We start from the raw sequence: 23,140 nt of genomic DNA, 5'->3' as shown, positions 1-23,140 counted from the left end.
CCTAAATGGAGGGAACAACAACATGTAAAAGGTGATTCTACTGGTGTGTCCTCCATCACTGGGGCTTGTCACATATAAAGAAAACATGTAATTTATGTATCATTTAGTGTGCTATAATCAGGGGTTAAAGTGGGCCAGAACAACCTAGAACAGTGTTTTTGGTGCAGGCGTCCATGAGTTATGGATGCAGTGCAGGAGTAACATTTTTTAAGTGGCAGGTAATTTCAAATGCAACATTTCTATCTGGAAACATAAACTGAAAAGCGGTTTGTCACACAGTGTGTCTTCTAGCTAGATTTCCAGCAGTTGAATGAACGAGTTCACTCAGTGATGAGGACAGAAAGAGGACAGGAGAGGAAGAAGAGAGGTTAGATTTACAGGCGAGGACTGTCGGATAAACTGGAAATTTAATTTCCTCATTTTTAAAATCAGATAGACGCAGTGACGTGCAGTCAGGGGAGGCAGGTGAGGCACGGCCTCACCTGTCATCGTGGAAATATAAAATTAAAAAATAAATTAAATGGTTATATTCATTCAGTGATTTGTATTTTAAAGTTCTTTTCCATTTAACTACGCCATTTTTAGATTAGTTTTTTCAAAGTCGCTGAATTTTCGCATTTGCCGGTCAAATACTAAGAGACGAACGGTGAGGCACCAGCCCGGCGAGCCGCACCACGGATTGCGCAATCCGTGGTGCGGCTCAGTATAGTCATTGCCAATGACTACTAACTGTGCTGGCATGCTATGCAGTGAGACCGGATTACTTTCCCTTTGCATGTGGCTATTAAAATGTTCTAACACTTTTACTATATGAACTAAATTTCCATATTTTAGCTGGTGTATATAATGCACAGTTTATTTTTTTGTTTTTTTCATTAACAACTGTATGTGTGTGTAATGCATTCTTGTGTTGAGCGATCATGAAACTGCTGCGAAGAGACACTAGGTGAGGCACGCAGTTCTCGTGCCTCATGGTAGGGGGCGCTGGTGATCCCAGGGACTCTACGACTCCTCGGTGGCAAGCTACCATAAACAGTTAGCAAGGCCAGTTAGTTTTTCCTGTTGCTTGGCCTTATGTTCAACATGGAAGATTACATAACTCAACTGAAAGAATTTTCTAAACTGGACTTTCAATCGAAGCAGAAGATAATAATTAAAGGAAGACCAACACCGGAGCTAAAAGGTTTGCTTCAGACTATGTTAATGTTAAACAAAACAACTGTTGCCAATCAAATGGTGAATAAGCTATATGTTTGTAAATCTGATGTGATGACCTCAGTGCCTCACCAGTCACGACCCTCACCGCACGTCACTGGATAGACGTTATGTATTTTCATATTGTGATGCAAAACAAACTGAGGTATACTAACTGTTTTTCAAAGATTGTATGAAAGTTGATAAACAGGTTTGCTTACTGTACTGTGGTGAATTTAATGTAACGCTCTCTGTTGAACTGGTGCAGAGCAGCTGTGGTGTTCAAGGTCAGAGTTAGGTTACATCAAGTGTAGCAGAGATGAATTTGAATTTAAGTTGATCATGCTTAGATTCATTCACTGAATTCCAGCTTCATACCAACTGTATACTGTCTGTACAAAGACAGGATAAACAGCACACTGTCAGTGTAGGGGATGGGATCAGAAACATCTGCTCACATCTTGTTGAATTCAGTCGTGTAAGAGCAGTAAACCTCAGAGCAGGAGCAGCACAGGTCAGATGATCACAGCCTGCACACAAAGAAAAAATCTACTGGAGCTCACAACAGAAAATTATTGAGTTGTGATTTTCCCCATGCTGAGCCACTACAACCGATCTTAGGGTTCCCTCACCTGCCGAATCCCAGTTTAACCCCATGACTGTGTTCATTTTTCTGTTTACAGTAGGTGTAAAGGCAAAGTAAAAAAATATTTTTATTATTATATTACGTAGGAGGCATATATAGTTTGTCTTGAGTTGTGTTTTGGTTTTGCGTTGATTGTCATGGTAACACAAATAGGTGTTTGGGTCGCATGGGTATAGGTGGTAACAACCGGCGGTTTAAAGGGTGACACACTCACCTGCTCTCATAACTGGAGGAGAGAGGTCAGCTGGGTGGCCGTAATTTTGTTGACCGCTCAGTCGCTCGCTTTGATTGTTTGTTTTGCTCGATATGCTGCTCATTGTCACCCAAATCCATGCTTGTCACTGTTTTAATAAACAGTACAAAAACACATGTGGGCTCAGCGTACTTCTGTGGAGGAAAAGCAGGGCCCAGTGCTTCCTCTCCAGCGACGGTCGGTATGTCCTACAAAGAGCTCCTTTTTACTTCATTACTTTGAGTACATTTCAGAGCCTGTACTTTGTCACTTTTATTTGAGTAGTTGAATCAGTACTTCAACTTTTACCAGAGTAGTTTTTAACTTTTCTACTTATATAAAGAATATCTTTGTGTACTTTTGCCACCTCTGCACATACACAACTGCTACAGACCAGCAACCTGCCAAAACTTCTGCTTTTATAGAGGTGGTCACGCTTGCTGATGATCAATAAATCAAGTGCATTTGATCAGAAGCTACTGCTAATCTGGCTGCTACTTACCCTCTTAATTCCTGTACTTAACGTTTTCACAGGACTGCAACTCACAGAGTTTGAATAATAAACTATTTGGCCATTAGACTCAGCTGAACCAAAGTAGTTTGTAGGGGTATAATGTTCTCATTTCCAATTTTTAATCCTGGGACTCTGCTAGAATAACTTTATCTGTCTACAATAAGCTGATTTAGCAGAATTTCTGTAACATGTGGATATAAACTAAACAAAAAAGTAATAAATTTTTCATTTTGTAAAATTTTAATATCAATAGTACCCCAACATGTGCTGTACTTTGTCTTTTGTCAAGTAAATTCTGGGAATGCATAACACATTTTTAAAGAATATTTACATAGATATTAACAAAAAATAGACTGTAACAACCTGGAGAATATATTTCATACACAATAATAATATAGTAAAAAAAACAAAACATAACAAACAAAACTCAAAGAATATACATGTCCTGTAAAATATAGAAAAATATTTTATACTCTGTTCTTCACACCAATGTTAAAATGCATTTTAATATTGGCTTAATTGCACATCCTAAATGTGCAGTTCATATTGACGCTGCCTTTTGCACAAATGCAATACCTTCTTGAATCAGCCTGTGCCAGCGGCTTTTTCTACAATTGTTAATATTTTACCTGCATTCATCAGCAAAAGCAACAGCAGAATTAAGCTCATAAGTCATAGACTGCAAAAATTTATTTAAAAAAATAGCTAAATGACTGATGGATTAAAAAAAATAAAAAATTCTGTTCAAACGAATCAGTATCCATGGTTACTGCACTTTCAGAGATCAAGAGACAGGCGAAAGTGCTGCGCTCTTTGGGCCAGCTGCTTTGCGAACTCTTGAGCTTCGTGAAGAGCTTGCCTGTCGGGAAAGTGCAGTGCCGCCTTCTTGGTGGCCACGGCCAGCTGCTTCAGGAGAGCACACAGATGGTTGCTCTTACACAGGAGACTTTGGTTCGACCCTCCACGCTGGGCTTCCCTGTACAAAGTGTCCACCAGTCTCTGGCCCACCATAATCACCAGCTTACTTTGTGAGATGAATTTCTCTGGTGGCTGGCCATCCTGAAGGCTTACCACAAATCCACCAATGGCCTTTTGGAGAGCGCCAAAGTAAAGTCTGCAGTGCTCTGACAGGGAAGGTGATTGTTGTTCTTCTGTGCCACTGGCAGAATCAGAGGAGGGCTGCTTGGTATCAGCCTGAGCAGGGCAGAAACAGAATAAAGAGGGTGAGCATGGCCATGTCTTCTAGACTACCTGGTTTGTTGTGTGCTTCAGACTATAGAAAAATTCCTAAAACGTAGGTTGTAGGTTTTGAGGGAAGGTTAAAATTTTTTTTTTTTCTGTGATAGAGGACTGTTTTTTAATTCACGAGGGGGCATACTCACCTGTGCTGTGCCTGTGACTGGTGTGATATTTTCTTTTGGTTCCTTCTGCACTTCCTGCTGCTTGTTTTCCTCTTCCTTAGTCTGAGAAAAAGTCAAAAGCAATACTTTAATGACTATGCTTTGGGGTTTCTCTGGCTAAAAAGTCATCTTTATATTAGGACAGAAGAACAGAAGTTGTCACCTGCAGCTCTACATAGTCACTGTCATCCTCAACTACGTCCCCTTCTTGTTTGGTTTTATCAGGACTTTTCTTTGTCTCTGGAGGATCTGTGGTGTTTACAGACTCTTGATCTTTCTGAGGAGTTCGGAACAGAAGCTTGCCATTGGCATTGATAATGGACACCAGGCGCTTTACATCTTCTGGAATAGTGCGTGCCACCATAACAAAGCGGTCCAGTTGGTCAGGCGTCAGGACCTGCCCTGGTTCCTGACAGAGCTTGTTTAGAGGCCAACTGACCACGTTCAGATCACTCACTGTTTGTTGTAGAATCACACCCGAATCCTCTACAACGGAGAGCTGTTTACAGAGCCTGGTCTGCAGGTTGGCATCAGTCAGACGACGGGCATTTCCTTTAACATCAAGGGCAAAGTTTAGGAAGCATGTCAGAGAACATGCAATCCCCTCTGCTGCTTCTTTGATCTCCTGGAGATGTTTCTCCAAATGTTCTTTGTGCCTCCAATGACTGCTGACAAACTCCATGAGTTTGGGCACAGCTCTGCAAACAGACTCCTGTAGGTCCAGTAGTTTGCGGGAGGCCTCATCCTGACTGAGTGTTACTTCCCGCAGAAGCTCTGGAGAAGAGGAGCTCAGAGCAAGAGAGTCACAGGAGCTGCTGGAAGAGCTGGAGGCTGTGCTGATTCTTTGATTATCTGCTGCAGAGAGCCGCGGGTTTCTAGCTTGCGCATCTTCATGCAACACTGATTCCCCGCTTCCTTGGAGGTTGTGAAAGGACGTACAGGCCAGAAAGTTCCTCATCCGCTGCAGACGCACTTTCTGGAATTCAAGAGTATTGGTTGAGTCACCCCTGCATTCAAGGGGCTTTTGATCATTGGGCTGATCGGTGACAGCTTGAATAAGGGGTTCCTCCTTGGGTGGAACCACATATACTGACTCATCTGTCGGCCTCTGAGACAGTTTTTTGTAATCTGAAACTTTTTGTAATACTGTGAGTGGAATTGGGATGTCGGGAGAGTTTGGTTTGGGTATATCATAAAGCAAAAAAGCTGAACTGTCTTGAATTGTTGAGGCATGTGCTGGGAGAGTGTCATAGAGCTGTTTGTAAACTGCTTTGGAGGGCAAGGTATCATAGATGCCTTGGGATGGGCTTTGTTTCTCAGGTGCCATGGGTACATCATAGATCCACTCAGGCTTGCGAGGGTTGGGAAGGGTGCCGTATTCAGGCATCATTTTGTGTTGGGATTCTTTGGCTGATGGAACAGGGATGTCATAATTTGGGTCCTGATGGGGTGGTGGTGGGACAGCATACACCTGTGAGCAAGAACAAAGTTGTCAATACTTAAGTGCTTCAACTAGTCCTACATTAACTTTTGTGCAAAACATGACAAAAGTACCAGGGCACTGACCCAACCATCAAATTCCTCTTAACACCCACCAGGCTAGTTTTGTTTTAGCCATATGCTAAAAAGGCAAATATTCAGACTCTAGAAGATATTGGATTTCAAGTAAAATCTCATATATTTTGACACGGCAGTGTTTCTGTTAAAAGCTTTTCCATTTTGATGCTCCGAAAGCTGAAAATGTGATGAAGGGGATGGATGTTAACCAAACTTAAAATGTCTGTGTAGATTCTCAGTTATCCAGGTCATAGTAGTCTCTGGAGCTTGAAAAAGGCGACTTTTTCAAGCTCCAGAGACCAAACTTAAAATGTATTCCTTATCCTAACCCTGGAAGGTTCACCAATAACTCAGTAGATGCTACATTTGAAACTTACATAAGAGTCTTCTGGGCTGCTACATCTTAAACTCTCCAGAGACTCAAGCTTCTTCTCCTGCTCCAGAACTGAAATACCTTGTTTTTGTGGCATTGGTATAGGAGGTGTTGATTTCTGCAAATAAGTTAAAAAGTGAAGATATCAGACCAAACCCCGCTCAAATACTATCATATCAAGTGATCTTGATTTTGATGTGTTCTTACAGTGAAAAGAGAAGCTCGTCGGGCTTGTTTCGGGACATCGTAGACCTTTCCATTTGGACTGGATGCCGTATTGAAGAATAAAGGCTGCAGACAAAACAGACAGGCTGTAATATTAGAGTTGATTGGCAACACTTGCACTGCTTTGATCAAAGCTCCTTCTACCTCACCGACCTATGCACTAACATGTTTATGGGGACGGTGTTTGCTCTGAAGTCTGTTGAACATGCTATTACGCATACACCTTGCCAATTAATGCAGCTCCATAATCAAAACCATGCTGTTCAGTGAAGATTAGGTGGCTACTGTAGAGAGGAACGGGACTTCCCTGGAGCACGAGAGGAAATGGTGAACATGTGGGTATATATTACCCCTCCTTCTGCTGCACAGGCACCCGTACAGACACTTCTGTCTTTCTGTGGTCCCTGTCGGCACAGGCTGCTGTTTGCAGTTAAAAGTGTCTGAAGTCTGTGTCTGTTTGTCTTTTACAGGCCCATAAAGACCCCAGTGCTGCATGCCTGTCCCCATGGAGAGGCCCCTGGTCTCCATCTGTAAACTCTTTTGCCAGCAGGGGTTTCATTTCTGCAACATTTCTACCTCTCTAATCATGAGCATTAACGCTTCCCAAGAAGCAAGAATGACTTTGACCTTGGAGAAATAGACCAGCTATCACCTGCACCAAACCCCTTTCTGAAAACCACAAAAATCATACTGTAAATATAGAAAAACAATTATTTGTACCTTGTTTCCTTCAGGTCCTTCTGTGCTGTGCTTAAATGCTGATGGGTCTGGACCTTTTAAACCTGATAAAGAAGTGAACGGGACATTGTAGAGCATGTCCATGCGTTCATAAGTTGGGCTGCTGGTGGTTCGGGGTACGCTGGGTGTCTGGTAGATATTTTGCACACTGTCATCAGTTTTACTGTAAGTTGATCTGTTTCTTTCAGGGACTGTTGATGTTCCTGTCTGTGGTAAAAGCTTCAGTCTGTTTGCAGGTGCCAGGCCGTGTCGTCCATACAGAGAGCACATCCACCACCCGCTGGTGCCAGCCACACTTTGATTTATCACCGTGAGGATGTCGCCCCTTCTGAAGGCAAGCTCATCTGCACACTCTGCTGTGTTGTCATACAGAGCTTTTGCTAGTTGGTTCTAAAAAAAAAAAAAAAAAAACAGAGACAAATGAAATTGGGGTTGCAGGGTTGTCTGTAGCATACAGGAAACAGCCTGTGGTCATGCACCTAATGGTATTTCCTCTTGCAAAATGTGACTACAAAGGTGTTCATAGGGAAAAATGGTAACCCTATTGGTGGTCCACGTCATCAGTGGTGACAATCCCAACCCCAGCCCTGAGCTCGAGGCCGAGCTGTGTATTTTGGGGACAAACAAAAATACTTTCAATATCTTTTGATGTGTGTCATTTAGAATGACTTTTTTTGTCCCCTGATTGCCAATACTTGGAAGAACAACTTAGAAAGTAAGCTAAGATTACATATTATGCTAGCATAGGGTGAGGGTTAGGATCATCACCTCTGATGACTTGGACCTCAGCGATAAATTAACATTACTGGCTGCCACAGAAGCCTTCTGCTGTTGTCAGAAAACTAACTTCTTTCAATGACTTATTTCTCTGCTTTCACTTCCAGATTGTGCATCCTACCGAGAGAAAAATAGAAAACCAGTTTCTTCAAAGCTTCCTCTTCTAGGCAAATACATTGCATTTTGAAAATGAAGCCTCATTTTATTAAACCTGTTGCACTCTACAACAGAAGAATGACCACGGTGTCTTATGCATGTATCCCAGTGAACCCCCTGCCATTTGGTAAGCATTCTTAACCATCATTAGTTCTGGAGTCCATAAAACTGCCCGGCTCTGTTCTGTTTGTGTATATCTGGCATGCATTGTGTGAGAGTTTCCTGTATTTCACTGTCAGCCTCTTTTTCTGTGGTGGTCCCTGTTGCGGGCAGTTAGTCAGTATGAGAACACAAATGTGACATGCATACAGCTAAACCAAAACCACTGGGCAGATTTGAATGTGTAGCCAGTTGTGGTTCTGGCATGCTGTGCAGCCACAAGCAAGAAAAATGGAAGAAAGCGTGCATGCACTACCTTTGCTCATAACTTTATGCTTCAATTCCTGCGAAAGCCACGTATAATTAACATCAGTTACAGGTTAAGTCAAGTTTAACGGTAGGTTGGTATGGTTACATTTCACCTTCAACATGCATGTATCAAAATTTGAATTAAAAGAAAGTATAGCTGGACAGCCTTCCATTTATTATCTTATGTTATTGATGTTTAGAGAAATTAGTTGTGTTTATAAATTTAATGCAGGATGCCAATTTAGCTCACCGGTTGAGCAGGCAACCATATGTCATATAGCCCCCTCCTCTCTGATCATTTCTTAGTAACATTTACATTTACTTTAATGGATTACACAGCAGTGATTAAGTTTTATTACAGTAGAAGTCTTTCTGAAAGTGCTGTAACTAAGTTTAAGGATCTAATTCCTTCATTATTATGCTCTTCAGTGCCAACACAGTGCAGAGCAGCTCCCTAAACTCTGCTCCCAGTGAGGTCGATTATCTCGTCAATAGTTTTAATCCTCACTGCGTATGACTTTGGATACTGTGGCTCCTCTGAAAAGGAAAGCTTCAAATCAGAAGTGCCTGACTCCGTGGTATAATTCACAAACGCACAGCTTAAAGCAGATAACCCGTAAGCTGGAGAGGGAATGGCGTCTCACTAAATTAGAAGATGCTCATTTAGCCTGGAAAAAGAGTTTGTTGCTCTATTAAAAAAAAAAAAAAGCCCTCTGTAAAGTTAGGACATCTTACTATTCATCATTAATTGAAGAAAATAAGAACAACCCCAGGTTTCTTTTCAGCACTGTAGCCAGGCTGACAAAGAGTCAGAGCTCTGTAGAGCCGAGTATTCCTTTGACTTTAACTAGTAGTGACTTCATGGATTTCTTTACAAATAAAATTTTAGACATCATAACCATCTCAAAGATTTATCTTCATGTTCGGCACTGCTGGTATTTGTTTACTCTCTCTGGTGGATCTTTCGGAGTTAACTTCAATAGTTACTTCCTCCAAACCAGCAACATGTTTATTAGATCCCATTCCTACTAGACTGTTCAAAGAAGTCTTTCCAATTATTGATGCTTCTATCTTAAAAAGGATCAATCTTTCTTTATTGGTTGGCTATGTACCACAGGCCTTCAAGGTGGCTGTAATTAAACCTCTGCTTAAAAAGCCATCACTGACCCAGCCGTCTCCTGCACGCTCTTTCCTGTCTGACGCTTCACTGTTCAATTATCAAATAAAGGCAAAACACCTGAAAATAAATCTGCAAAAATTTAATGCAGTCTTTCTGTTACCTTATGAACCTCAGGTTTTCTATTTCACTTGGATTTGTTTTTAATTAATTTTCTGTGGGGGTCCACACTTGGCTCCGACAAATGAAAAAGGCACCCAAAACAACCATCATTTTTATTAGAGTCCCTCACATGAAAACATAATATTTATTTTAAAAACATCCAAATATTTTAGTTGTAAAAAAGCATCAACCTACTGTACAGTTTTGAAAGGGGCCCAAACCATTTATTTACCAGGCTGTAAACAGAGAGAATGTAAATGCTACTTGTAGGAATTTAAATAACAAGAGTGTGTGCTGCTTGAGCCTTTAGGTTTCTGCGTGTTCGTTTATCGAACAGGAATGACACCAAACAATGGAATAAGGAGTCCAATTATTAAATTTAATAAAGCCATCTCAGTTTTACAGAGTACTCTGGTTCAGAATTGTGCGAGCTGCCTAATGCAGCCAGTCGGTGCAGCTTCACACAAGTCTGACACCGCTCTCTATCTTAGTTCAACTTTTATACACAGACTTAAACACAGTTATTAAAATATGCAAGATGTTGCCTTGCACATGAAGCATGCTTATCAGTTCCTTCTTCTGTGCCCTTCACTGTCGCCTGTTAACGGCCTCATCTGGGTCCCGTAGACACGAAACATCAGACCAAAACACACATTCTTTTCCAGTAAATCATTGGCATGTGATTTGTTGTTTCTCTACTATGCAGTCTCCTGTGCAGTTTTATTTCAACACCTTCACCTTGTTGTGAAGATTAATGCTGCGATATGCTACTTGATGCTATATTTCTATTTAAATTGTATATTTATGGCATGTCTAGTGTGCAGCTTATTTACACCCCTTCCTTCATACTGATCTAGTGATGTCTGACATCTTGAGTTTTCAAGCCTTCAGAATAGTTTTGTAACCATGTGAGTTTTAAAAAAAATGGATGTGAAGAGGTGGGGAGGTTCTGACTGTGAAACCACACGCTTATTGGCTAACGACTTGCCAACCACAAGTCGTTAACCAACGAGCTCACTGTGGATATTTATAATGTGTATTACATTCTTGTAGCGTGACCAAGATTTCCAAAATAAAAAATTTTTCGATGTGATTTCGATGCAGCAGGAAAGTGTTCGCAGAGGTCAGAACAGAAAGCCGTTTCCCACAGACGTCAAGAACATCCCAGGTCTTTTTGCAACCACAGCTTTCGCCATCTGGTGGACTTCAGATAGACTGCAGGGTTAAGCCACTTCCACATTAGCTTGATTTTTCAGACCCAAAAGTTCGGTCAGTCTTTTCCATCATCTGTGGCTGTAGCACCGCGGCCTTCCGTCAGAACAAGCAGGACTTAAGCTGGGTGAGCTGAGAGGCCCGCAGCTATTTTCTGCTGGTTTGTGCACGCGCATTGTGGATGAACTCTGGTCCTTGACAGTAAACTGATGAGAGACCAGCATGCAAGGCAAGCTGCCACTGGCTCTGCTTTCACTGCCCTGAGATCAGTTACTTTTGGTGATTTATCATCCAAACAGACTAGTTTCCTCTTGGCCAACATGTGTGATGTAGAGAAGATGCAGTATGAAAAAGTGTAACTCCTTTACTATACTGTCAGAGATATAAGAAGTTGTATTAGGGCCACATTGAGGAAAAAAAATTAAATTGTGCATTTTGAGAATAAAGTCAAAATTTTGAGAATAAAGTCGAAATACTATTTTGAGATTAAAGTTGTCATTTCAAGTCAAACAACTGCCCCGGCTGCTACACCCTCTACAAAAATGCTTTGGGTGGATGTTAGTGAAACAACTTGATCAGCTGTCTTGCGTATTGTGATCCTACATATCCCCTCTGTACTGCACGAAGCTGCAACCATCGATATCCTTGCATCTGTCTGTTGCCAGTGTGTTTGTTTCCTTCTAAGCAGATGCAGCTTTCTGCACCATCTCTTTAAAGTCCTCATACTTATCAAAACATCGTGTTTATGCACTAAAAGAGAAATAATCTCCTTGTTGCTAAAACCGATTCTGAAGTTTAGCATCACTAACTCATCTACACAAGACATTCTGGAGAGGGTACAGCAGACGTCGTGTGGCAGTTGTTTGATTTGAAACAACTTTAATCTCCATTTTGACTTTTTTCTCAAAATTTTGACTTTATTCTCAAAATGCACAATTTAATTTTTTTTTTTCAATGTGGCCCTAATACTCCTTCGTAGGGATAGCTATGATGAAGCTGGAAAGGGGAGGGCAGTGCTGACCATGCCTGGTCTAAAACAGGCAAGCTGACCAGGGCTCGCTCAGCAGCACTTTCATATTAGCCTCTATGAGAACTCACTTGATTGACTTACAGTATTTTTAATTTTTGTTTATATTTTGAATCCTGCCTGTAGACATTGACAGTTAAGCATGTCCCACACTTTTAGTTCAGCTGATGTTTTTGTTATTAATATATGTGTAGTCCTGTGTGTCGGAGCTCATGAACAACTGCTTTTGTTTCCAGGGATCCGTGGTCCTACACTACAAACATAATAATTTATAGAATATGATGTAGACGTTAAACAGAACATAAAGAATTTAAAATGTGCACAACCGTAAACACGCAGCAGTAATATTAGTCCATTTAACACTGATGGGAAACATTTTTCATCTCTGCTTGGCTTTCGATAAAAGTCACCACATTGCCACTGATATAAACATGCCATGTGATGCGGTTTAGCTGCGCGTGTAAATATAAGCATCTGTGAGCATCAAGTGACCGCGAGAGAAACTGTGCAGTTTCTGGCACTTTCTGGTGGCTTAATTTTATTAGGGTTAGAAATTTTCCACTGTTAGCAACAAATCTGCTACCATGTTTGTGTACAGGTGTTTAAACAACCACATGCTGCTACTACTGCTAACCCGTAAAGCGAATACATTTGGAGAAGGGACGGAATAATGCCGGAATAGCGGTCGGTTACTCAAATACAGTTGCACAGGCGTTGAGATAAACAAATACTGACATCACCTCCCGCTGATAACTGTGTGTGGGGAGAGGCGGGGGGGTACTCTGCCCTCTCTCAGAGGGTGAATCTTCTGAAACAAAGAGCCCATTCAACATCAGAGACCAACATGCTCAGCACCTGTTGGGATGTAGGCCTGTGCAGCACACTGACCACAGCAGACCAACCCCCCCCCCCCCCCCCCCCACCCCCCCCACCCCCGTCAACACACACACACACACACACATGCAGCAAGCCTCAGCAGACTCCTTAATCCTCTGGGTCATGCTACAGACATGCAAGTGAAATACACAGGGTCAGATGACATCAGCCATGGCATTTAGATTTCCTTTGTGCTTTCTCCTTATAGTCATCATGTGCACATTAATGGACGACTGATGAGCAATCGAAACCATGGTTTTGTGTATGAAACCTGGCCTGATTATTGGTGGCCAAATTTCATATATAGCCATTGTTCAAATCACAAGCCCTCTGACATTAATAGGTCACTCATCCGAGGGGGGGGGCTCATGCACTCACCCATCCTTGCCTCGTGGGCTTGGTTTTGTGTGTGCGTTGATCACTGAATATAGTGACAAAGTCTGATTCAGCTGTGACTCTTTTGGATTCCTGCACACGCCTGCTTGTGCAGATCATGCCCGTGGACAGCTGGCCTTCAGCACTTCAGCTGGACAGCTGCCTCTGCCTCTCCCTTGCCTCTTCCACCTCTTGTCCGTCCTGTTCACAAATTAGCATCAGCTCACCGGACCCAAGGCAAGGAGTGGCTCAAACAGTCAGGTGTAGAAGCTTATGGCCAAAGCAATGTCACCAGATGTCTTGACTGTCTCCAGTGAGTTGTATTGTTTTTGTGACACTGCATGTTTTAAAGTTAAAAGAACACAATCCTGTTCCAAACCTCACCTCGTGCAGCATCCTGGATAAAAAATGAATTCTGAAGCATGCTGAAAATGATGCACCAAATGCAGGATATTTCCACTAAATGACTTGGGTTTAGCATTTACCTCAGTGTAGTAATGCCATAGATTAATAGAGTGAGAAAAATTTAATACCTTCAAGTTGTGAAGAATGCGATTTTAACAACATGTTTAGACCAAACTAAACAATCGTTGGCTCTGTGGATCGAAGACAGTTGATAATATTTTGAAATGTAACTATTTTCCTTGAAAAACTGCCTGATATAGCATTAATCCACAAATATATGGCACATATGGCATATGCTCCAGGGCAGATGCAACACCATGGACAACAACTGCAGGCAGAGGTCATTTATCTAAGTTTATGCTATAAACTCCTCTACAGTTAGGCTGCCACAAGCCCAAAACAGATTAAGCCTTGCTAAGTAGCATAAAGACAACTGTAATGTCTATAAGCATGGAACAAAAGAGAGAAACAAACTATTCACACATCAGAACGTCATCTTCCAGCCCCTGACCTCAGCACGGTTACTGACAACACTGCTCAAATGCAGCGTCCAGCTGGTATGCTGCTCTTTTTGCCCCTTTCTCGTTTGAGCGACACTTTTTTTTTTGTTTGTTTGTTTGTTTTAGGCTTTGGGTCACAAAATAGAACAAGGACTCAAACATATAATGGAACTATTGTAATCTGTCCAATTTTAACTTAAAGTATTGAATGCATGCATGCCTGTGATGTGGAGGGAGGGACCAATTTGGTAATCGTATCTGTTGGGCCTGTGCTCTGTTGTTGTATCTTCTGGGGCACTACCCCAGCTGCCCATTGAAAGTTATGCTTTTGCATACAGTTGTCCTTACACCAAACAATCATGTAGAGCTGCAGCCTGTGTTTACTTCCATCACTAGTTACATTCCATTCCATCTGTTAATTACTGAGGAAATAGATTAATGAATGGATCAATTAAAGAAAGAAAGAAAACCCTTCACAGCTTCCCAGGCCTGCAAACTGTGACTTTCTTAAAGCTCAAAAACATTCAACTTACAACAATTGAAAACAGAAAATTAGGACAACTGCTCATTTAAGAAGATGGAACTGGAGAACACTTAAACTCTTTGCCTGATAAATGATTTAAAAGCAGCCAATGGGGAACTGAAAACATTCAGTTCAGTTTCATAGTGCCTGATCAAAAGAACATCATCTCTCCAATGGTCAGACAATCCCCTGTGAACAAGCACATGGCGAGTGTGGGGAGGTCAAATTCCTTTTTAACAGGAAGAGGCCTCTGGCAAAAACCAACTCGAGGTGAAGCAGTCATTTGCTGCAGTTAAGAGGTGCATAAGGAGACCATGAACAACAAACAGGCTGAAACACAAAGTACTGGAAAGAGAAGATAAATGCTAATGACATGCAGTTGTAGGTTAGTGAAAAAGAGGGAAGTGCTCAGTGCATCAGGGAGAGTTTTTGAGCAGGCTGAGCCAAAAGCAGCTAAGAGATGAGATGGTTCAGCATTATTTGACCCAACTCTAACGACACAGTGTTGGGTTTAGGGCTGCGGCCAGCGTGGCAGAGGACTCCAATGCAGGACTCAGACAAGGTTAACCATAACTTAAAGCTTTAATCCAAAAAGACTAGAACGTAGCATAAACATGGACGTGCCATAAACATGGACATGGCATAACGCACACAGCAGGGAAAAACCAACGACAACGCGACAAGGAACTAAACAACACAGAGACCTTAAATACACTGAGCAATAATGAGGGAAAAGGGAAACAGGTGACAACACAGGTGAACGAAATACACTGACGAGACAAGGGGAAGTAAAAAGATCGTCAAAATAAAACAGGAACTCTTAACAAGCCCCCTCAAAACTTACCTCTTTAATAAGGCCTCCAACATCTAGCCTTTTTGTTTATTTATTTAATTTTTTGTAAAGTGTCCTTGGGTATCTTGAAAGGCGCTATAAAAATCTAAGTTATTATTAGGCACTGGTTCAACAGGAGATGGGCTGAAGGGTCTCTCTTTCATTCTACTTTTAGAAACTCTAGGAAGCACAAGTGAGCCAGCAGTCTGAGAGTGAAGTGCTCTGTTGTAATAACGTGGCACTGTTAACTCTTTTAGATATATCTTGCTTAATCCAGAGACTCAGAGTCAATAGTCAGCAAAAGTTTGTTAGCCACTGTAAGCTACTGGTAAAAGTAGACCGAAGCAGCAAAAGCTGTGAAACGAAATAAAATGAAGAAAATGGCTTTTAAGTGCTGATGAAGTCAGCTTTCACGCTGTAAAAGAAGGAATGAAATACTAAATGACTGAGCTTTAAACAACTGAGCCATCAAAATTAAAGGTAAAGGTAACTGGAGTTAAAGAGCACTGTAGACACTGCTATGAATCCAGTCAAGTGAGCCACTGGAGCGTGAACCAGCCAAGGAAGGAGTTCCTAGTGTGGGAACATCACCCTTTTAGTTCACTCTGACCCTCCTTGATAACCAAGGCACAAACTCGGGGTCGGGTCAGCACCTCATCCATTATACCTTCAGACACATGCCAGGTCCCGCACAACACCCGCGGTGGTAGTGAACAAATCTGTCACATGAAACCAGAGGTGCAGAATTAAGGAAAGGAAAAAAAAAATCCTTTTCCCAGACAGAGTGGCGGGATTGGTGTGTTAGAGTTGAGGACATAGCTGAGATCAACTCCTCTCTTGAATGTGTACAGGAAGTCAGCTTGTAAATATGACATATTAGACTTTCCCACAGAATCATAGATGGGGGATGTGTGTGTGCGTGTGTGTGTGTGGGGGGGGGGTGATGAGGAGAGAATGGGACAGATGGGGGGGCAAAGTATAGTTTATTATCATTTGACGTGTGGAATTGGTTTCTGGTCAATCTTTTTTTTTATATCTTAAATGATCTTCAGATGTGCTTTGTGGAAAATCACTTTTGTCAACCTTCCCCAAACCCAAACAAATCCAAGAGGAGGTTAACACAGACTCTATGGCAGTGACACTGACTCGCTGCAGCTGCCCTGGTATTTCCTGTATGGGAACTGGTGAGAACTATGTCAAAAACTCAACTACTGAAAACTTCCAAGGAGCTTTTGGTGGACAGTCAACATTCCACACAACTAATAAGACTAAAGAAACACATTCAATTTTCTGAGTTTACTAAACAGAAAAACCTACTAAAGATAAATGCATTGATGGAATATCCATCTGACTCGTTTGCTGATACTTTCCTCTCATCAGTTTGTGAGTTTGTAACTGGAGATGAACTGAAAGCATCTGAAAACGAGGTGAGGTGTGATTGTGTAGTACAAAAGAGAGTTGTGAGGGGAAACTGATAGATGAGTGCAGCACAGGACATCTGCTTTTTTAAACCTGTTTTTGAAAGCTTCTTTGAAAGATGTGACTAAAACAAAGTGTGAAAGTGTGACATTTTTTGAGAACAAGCAAGTAACAAAATATTTCCATCCATCCTCATCTGCTTATCCAGGGCTGGGTCACGGGGGCAGCAGCCAGACATCTCCTCCAGTTTATCCAGGGTAACACCAAGGCGCTCCCAGGCCAGCCGAGAGTTATAATCTCTCCAGTCTGCCCCAGGGGCCTCCTCCCAGTAGGACATGCCCAGTACACCTCACCTAAAGGTTCCCAGGAGGCATCCTAGCCCGATGCCCGAACCACCTAAGCTGGCTCCTCTTGATGTGGAGGAGTAGCTGCTCTACTCTGAGCCCCTCCCGAATGACTGCACTCTTCACCCTGTCTCTAAGGGAGAGGCAGGCCACCCTTTGGAGAAAGCTCATGTCCGCCAGTTGTATCTGTGATCTCATTCAGTACATAAGAAACAAAGTGCATATTTGGAAATTCTATGCATGTAGTGGTTTTTCTGCTACAGCTTAACTTAATCTGACATCCGGGACTAAAGATTAAGCCAATTCCAGAGTACCAAAAACTGTAATTCCTCTATTATCTATGAAGCTGAGTCCAAAAGAGAGAAAAATTTTAATAATAACAAGAGGGGTGAATTTCTTTAAGAAGCTCATCCACTTGGATTGACAGCTGAAGCTGATCACTGTCTAGTCAAGTGTTGCTAATTTGAGCCACTGAACTGAGTAACTCCACCGTGTTTGTGCTGTTTCTGCATTCAGGAGCATTTGTCATGTACAGTTGTGGTCAGAGGTCTACATACACTCATATAAGCATGAATTTCATGGTAATTTGGGATTTGTAATGATTTCTTCAAACTCTGGAGTGATTGCACAGCATACATCTTTAATAATTAAAAAAAACAAAAAACAAAACAAGAATTGGGTGCACAAGTTTGAATTTAGTTTGGATTTTCTCTAATCCTCACAGGGTCGAATGTATATAAACAGCATATACATACACCCCCACTAATATTTGGTCAAATGTCCCTTAGAAAGCTGCACCTCGACCAGATGCTTTCAAAATTATTGTCTTATACAAGTAGCATGTTTTGCTGTGCAAGTACAGTAAGTTCCATGTGCTGCATATGTTAGCATGCACATGTTAGCAATTATAATTTAAGGTGCAGAGTTCACTCATAGTGATTACAATCACAAAGACATAGAAAGACAGGCAGCAAAGATTAGGTGTAATATCATTAACAGACTACAGATGTGCTACAGTGAGTAGCATCTTTCATCTGCAGAGGTGTAGCATAAACAATGGATGACAGGCTGGTCCGAGTGATGCGTAATTCTGCAGATAACATTCAGCCTGTGGGCTCACTGTTTCCCTGACAGGAACTTATCTCGCTGCTTGCACTCTGGTTTTATTTATACTCACACTTCCTCACACTCGTCTTTAGCATTTTGTCTCAGTAAACATATTCCAAAATTGTGTACCAAAGGGTGAGATGTGCATGCAAAAAGAGGGATTACTCAAAGGGTGCATCTGGAGCTTCTTTGCCTCGGGGCATGAGTAATGTTTTGAGAACTGATGATGGTGGTGTCACTTGAAGAAATGTAGCAAAAATATGTGACGACAACTTCACTGAGAACAGGAACTCAAATATGGTTTCCTAAGTCAAGAATGATCTCAAGTGTAGCCACTGGGAAGTAAACAAAACTCCCCACAGGGGTTTTCAATCACAAAGAATACCTTTAAGATGTGCTTTATAACACAAAAGCCACAGGATTTATGGGTCCTGTGGTGTGATGATCACTGGTTCAAACTATACCACTGACATACTTGCCTCCAGCTATGTGCAATGGTTGTGCATGTTCTTTGAAATTAACATTCAATTCGATACATGACCACTTTTCAAAAGCCCAAAACATTTCGAAAAGAAACTCACAGATGTGATAAAAACACACAAACCCATTTAATCATCCACACCACAAACTGACCAAGTATGCCAGCAAGTGTGTGAACACCATGTGTTGGCAGGGACGCGCCACTCAAAGCCATCTGCTAGCTATGAATTCCAGAAAATGTAAGGTGAGGACATCGCCTCAGGTTGCCATTTGTCACTTCATTTGGGTACCAGAGTGGATGATGAGCACCCAGTGAAGAAATGGAAGGTCAGTTTTGGTTTTTACTATCAAAATAGGACGTGCTTTGAATGTGGCAGTTTAGATAAATCTCCTACGGCTTCTTAAATGTTCCACATTATGGTGAGATTATTTGCATGTTGCCTCATCTGCACTTCATTGTTTAATCACTGTATATATTAATGGGACAACCACTCACTAGCTGGGAATTTACCACATTGTTACCCGCTCTGTTCTCACATCCGTGCAAACCCACGCAGCTGGTCTTCACACAGACTTTGCACTTGGTTAAAGACTAGAGCCAAACTGGCACGGTGGAACTATCTGGCGATATTTGGTATTTGCTGATCTACAGGCATTTATAACAGCTGATGAATGAAAATTAAAACACCTTTCAAACAAGTTATCATTGCTGACGTTGCCACCGAAGGGCGCTCTGCAGCTTCCCTGTTGGAATGCCACAAATGCAATAACCAGTTTTCTGAGTAGAGTTAGGCAGACAGTATAAGAGTTGGAAATCCAATATTGGAATATTGGATACTGAAATCCCCAAATGTAGGTACTTGAATCAGGGTCCATACAAACAACTATTTAATGTCCGACTTATCTGACTGCTCAGGATGTTTCAGTTACACTGATCTGACCTGCTGTCACTACTCACAACCCAGCCCTAGTACAGCTTTAGCTGATATGTCTGTAACACAATACACACATACTTTACACACAGCCCAAACATTAGTTGTTTGTTTCGCTAGTATAAACTGGAACAATTTTAATATTAGATCTGGTTTTCAGTTAAATGAGCCGTATCCACTCCTTTATCAGTACTGTACAAATGACTGTGGATTTTGTGCTCATAAGCAGGATGCACAGTTACCCAGTTATTGTATTGATGATGTCCTGAAGTACATTAACAGTACTCAGGAGTTAAACACATGAAGAGCATGACAGGATATCATTGGGTTCAGTTAAAAAAGAAAAATTAGATCAGCTTCCTTTTGTGGGTGTCTGCTGCCACTTCTCACAGCAGCCTCCTGCTGTGTAAGCTTTTGTGACTGTGCTCTGACTCCTCTTCTCAGATGATGAAAACACACGCTAAAACAGCACACAAGACAGCCCAAAATAGCTTTCTACAGTCTGATAAAGACATGAACTCCAGTGCAACATAACTTGCTTAAACAGAGTTAGTCATCAACCAAGCCAGGCAGTATTTGTAAAGAGGATGAATAAGATGAGTTCAGCTACACTGGTTGCTTAGCTGGGGGAATTGTCTGAATGATGCATATCCTTTCCCACTACTGTTAATTCCAGATAGGATTTGTTCTGCTATTACACCAATCATATAGAGGTTTTTAAACATTTTCTACCCCCAAAACAAACACACCGACTGGCCTGAGAACTGTCCAATAGACTCAATACAGGAACTGGAGCAGAATTCTCCCCTCACTTTAATGCTTTCCACATCTGCTGCTGGCTGCGTTGCTGCTCTGATCTGCTGCTGTAGGAGTACTTTAACAAACACTGATTTCTAGAGACAGAATGGTGCAAATACATGTATTATAAATAATATGGTGGGAAATGATGAAGTTTTAATTACCCACATGGGTGTGGCCTATATCAATCATTTTAGTCCTTAAGGGGCAGCCACATTGGAAGAGACCAGCAGTGATGTTAAAGAGACCATGAGATGCAGTTAGGCTTGCAAAGTGGGGCATGTCCCGAAATGAACTTTGATTCAAGTAACTGAAACAATTGCCAATGTGAGCAAGCAAAGCAACGCGAATGGGGCCTGGAATGTCCACGAGCGACCAAGCATTAGCTACAAAGCAACGCAGAAGAAGCAAAATTGCTTTACATGTGGAAGCAGCTTTAATCTTTTCTCAGCTTTGAGGCCAGTGATTGAATTTACTGCCAGCAGGAGGAGGGAGACATTTGACTGACATGTGGTGGGGTAGTAAACACACACATAAATCGGCAACCAAAGCCTGGAACATCCACTCCTGATCAACCTTTAGCTACGCAGTGATGTGCAGCAAGCAAGTTGCTTTACTTGCGGACGTGGTTTTACACAATTGTTCTCATATGACTCACAGCTGCCACGATATTTTGTAGTGTATATATTTACTAACTTCTCATCAAACAGGGTTAGCGGCATTTGTACTTTTGGAGTTTTTAAGATAATCAACATATTCCAAAAACCTCTACTGACGACATTCACAAAAAAGGCATGCAAAATAAGGCTCCATTAAGATGATAACTGGGGGAACATAATAATAATAAAGGATAATTAAAAATTGACTGTGTCAGTAATGCACATATGATCTTCTTCTTCTTCTGGATGCTCCCTTTAGGGGACATCATCTGCCTCCATCTTGCCTTATCCCTCGCATCCTCTTCTGTTACAGCAGCTCTCTACATGTCCTTCACTACATCCATGAACTTCCTCTCTGGTCCTCCTCTTTTCCTCCTGCCTGGCAGCTCCATCTTTAACATCCTCTGTCCAATATATCTACTACCCGTCCCCTGCACATGTCCATCTCAGCCTCGCCGCTCTAACTTTGTCTCTAACCTGCTCAACCTGAGCTGTCCCTCTGATATACTTATTGCTAATCTTGTCCATCCTGGTCACTCCCAATTCAAGTAATTACATCTTCATTGCTGCCACGTCCAGCTCAGCCTCCTGCCTTTTTGTCAGTGTATGATACACGTATGATTATAATAAATTATGATGCAATTCTTATTTTTGTGCTTATGACAGTTATGGTTACAGACCTGTGCACTTGTATGTTCCCCAAAATGACAACAAACAATACACAAAGTTGTAATTTGACAGTTTTGTTGCTGTTTGTTTGCCCAAATTTCTATAGATATTGCAACAATGTTATTTTTTAAAAATTAGGATAATCATTATGTGACAGTCTGATACTGCGTCAGCCTTATTAGCAATACGTTTTTTCTTATGAAAACTGCAAACAGATCTAGAAACCAGTGCACCAGTGAGTTGAATCTGATAAGGTATGATATCACAGAAGGTTCATTTTTCACAAAGTTTCAGAGATCAGACGAGAGTTTGAATATTAAACACTTCTGTTTTTTTCCCATTTTAAAATTAGAGTAATCTGAAAATATACGGCTTCACATCCCCAATTATCTGTGGGTTGAGCAACTGGAGTTGATAATCTCACTTCTAAGCGCTTTTGTGTTAATGAGGCTCATAAAGTTTCCCTCTCAGCTCTGTGAGGATCGGCTCAGGTTACAGCCTACAGTAGAGCAGACCAGAGGGGCATGTGTGTGAGTGTATGTAGAAATAGGTGGTAGCTGACACCACAAGTTATAGTGAAATCCAAGCAGGTGGTCTACAGGCACATTCCTCTGGACAAGCAGCAGAAGACATCAGTCTAGATGCTGCGTTACAAAATAAAAGCTGATTAATTGTAACTGTTGAAGTCAGAAAGCGGCTGCAGTACTCACCATGATTGTTAAGGAAGTAGTTGCGTCCACACAGAGAAATAAATCCGTCTGCCGAGGGTCCCTTTTCAGTGAGCCATCTCAACTGTGAGCGTGTGTGAGAACTCTGGGGTCTGCTCCTCCTCCTCCTTCGTGCCTCACAAGCATATTGTCTGAGCTGTCACTGAGAGCCCGGCTGTTTTACACCCAGGGCGGAGAAACTCAGCTGTGTCAGTGACAGAGCTGCTTTCCTGCAGCCCCATTGGCCAGAGAGGCACCCCCACACACTTCTGCCCCACCCCACTTCTTCTCTTTATATATTTAACCCATCATCATGGCACACAGCACTTCCTTTCTCCTCCATCTTTCTTGTAAAGCAGAAGTACCTAACTTACGACTATTTTACTCTTCCAAATAACTGAGGGAAACTTTGCCATTGCCTTTTATTGCGCTTCCTCTTTTTGTATAAATTTAGCACACTGCTCCATGTAAGTGTGGCTGATTTGCACAGTTGTTTGGGTGGAAAGGGGGGGGGGGTTAGTAGTGATTGTTTAAAGTACAAATTCTTGTGAGTTTCCTCATCGTCGTCTGGACGACACAGACAGCGGGATCAGGGAGCGCTGGGGAATGCAGAGGGGTGATGGGGCAGCCTGACAGGGGGCAAAGGCCACACTGGAGAACGGAAAACAGGAGCTTGGATAAGTTTTCTTGTCCTGTCCTGTTTTTGAAGATGGGACCAAAACAATATAAAGGAAGCTCTTAGCTGTTCTATGGCAAAAAGTGAAAAATGGCTATGG

At 41.8% G+C, this 23,140-nt stretch overlaps 1 protein-coding gene across 1 annotated transcript; it reads right to left on the bottom strand.

Annotated features, from left to right (window-relative positions):
- Positions 1 to 2,888: 2,888 nt before the first annotated feature.
- Positions 2,889 to 22,506, bottom strand: cass4 (Cas scaffold protein family member 4). The gene is made up of 7 exons (XM_030729827.1): positions 22,368 to 22,506; positions 6,862 to 7,269; positions 6,124 to 6,207; positions 5,921 to 6,034; positions 4,150 to 5,457; positions 3,969 to 4,049; positions 2,889 to 3,780 (listed from the first exon to the last, which is right to left on the bottom strand). Exons 1-7 carry the CDS (start codon positions 22,368 to 22,370, stop codon positions 3,364 to 3,366), a joined length of 2,415 nt encoding a protein of 804 aa, XP_030585687.1. The 5' UTR covers positions 22,371 to 22,506; the 3' UTR covers positions 2,889 to 3,363.
- Between the last annotated feature and the right edge of the window lie 634 nt (positions 22,507 to 23,140).

The sequence above is a fragment of the Archocentrus centrarchus genome, chromosome 5 (genome assembly GCF_007364275.1).
Source record: "Archocentrus centrarchus isolate MPI-CPG fArcCen1 chromosome 5, fArcCen1, whole genome shotgun sequence".
Classification (NCBI taxonomy): Eukaryota; Metazoa; Chordata; class Actinopteri; order Cichliformes; family Cichlidae; genus Archocentrus; species Archocentrus centrarchus.
The sequence above is the reverse complement of the archived record's forward strand: the minus strand, read 5'-3'. Positions and strand labels throughout refer to the sequence as shown.

Bases quoted from the DNA above. Each gene is read 5' to 3' on its own strand.
- cass4 (XM_030729827.1), bottom strand. The intron at 6,208-6,861 runs GTACAAATAATT...TTTTGTCTGCAG, and splicing joins AAGGACCTGAAGGAAACAAG to CCTTTATTCTTCAATACGGC. The intron at 6,035-6,123 runs GTAAGAACACAT...ACTTATTTGCAG, and splicing joins GACGAGCTTCTCTTTTCACT to AAATCAACACCTCCTATACC.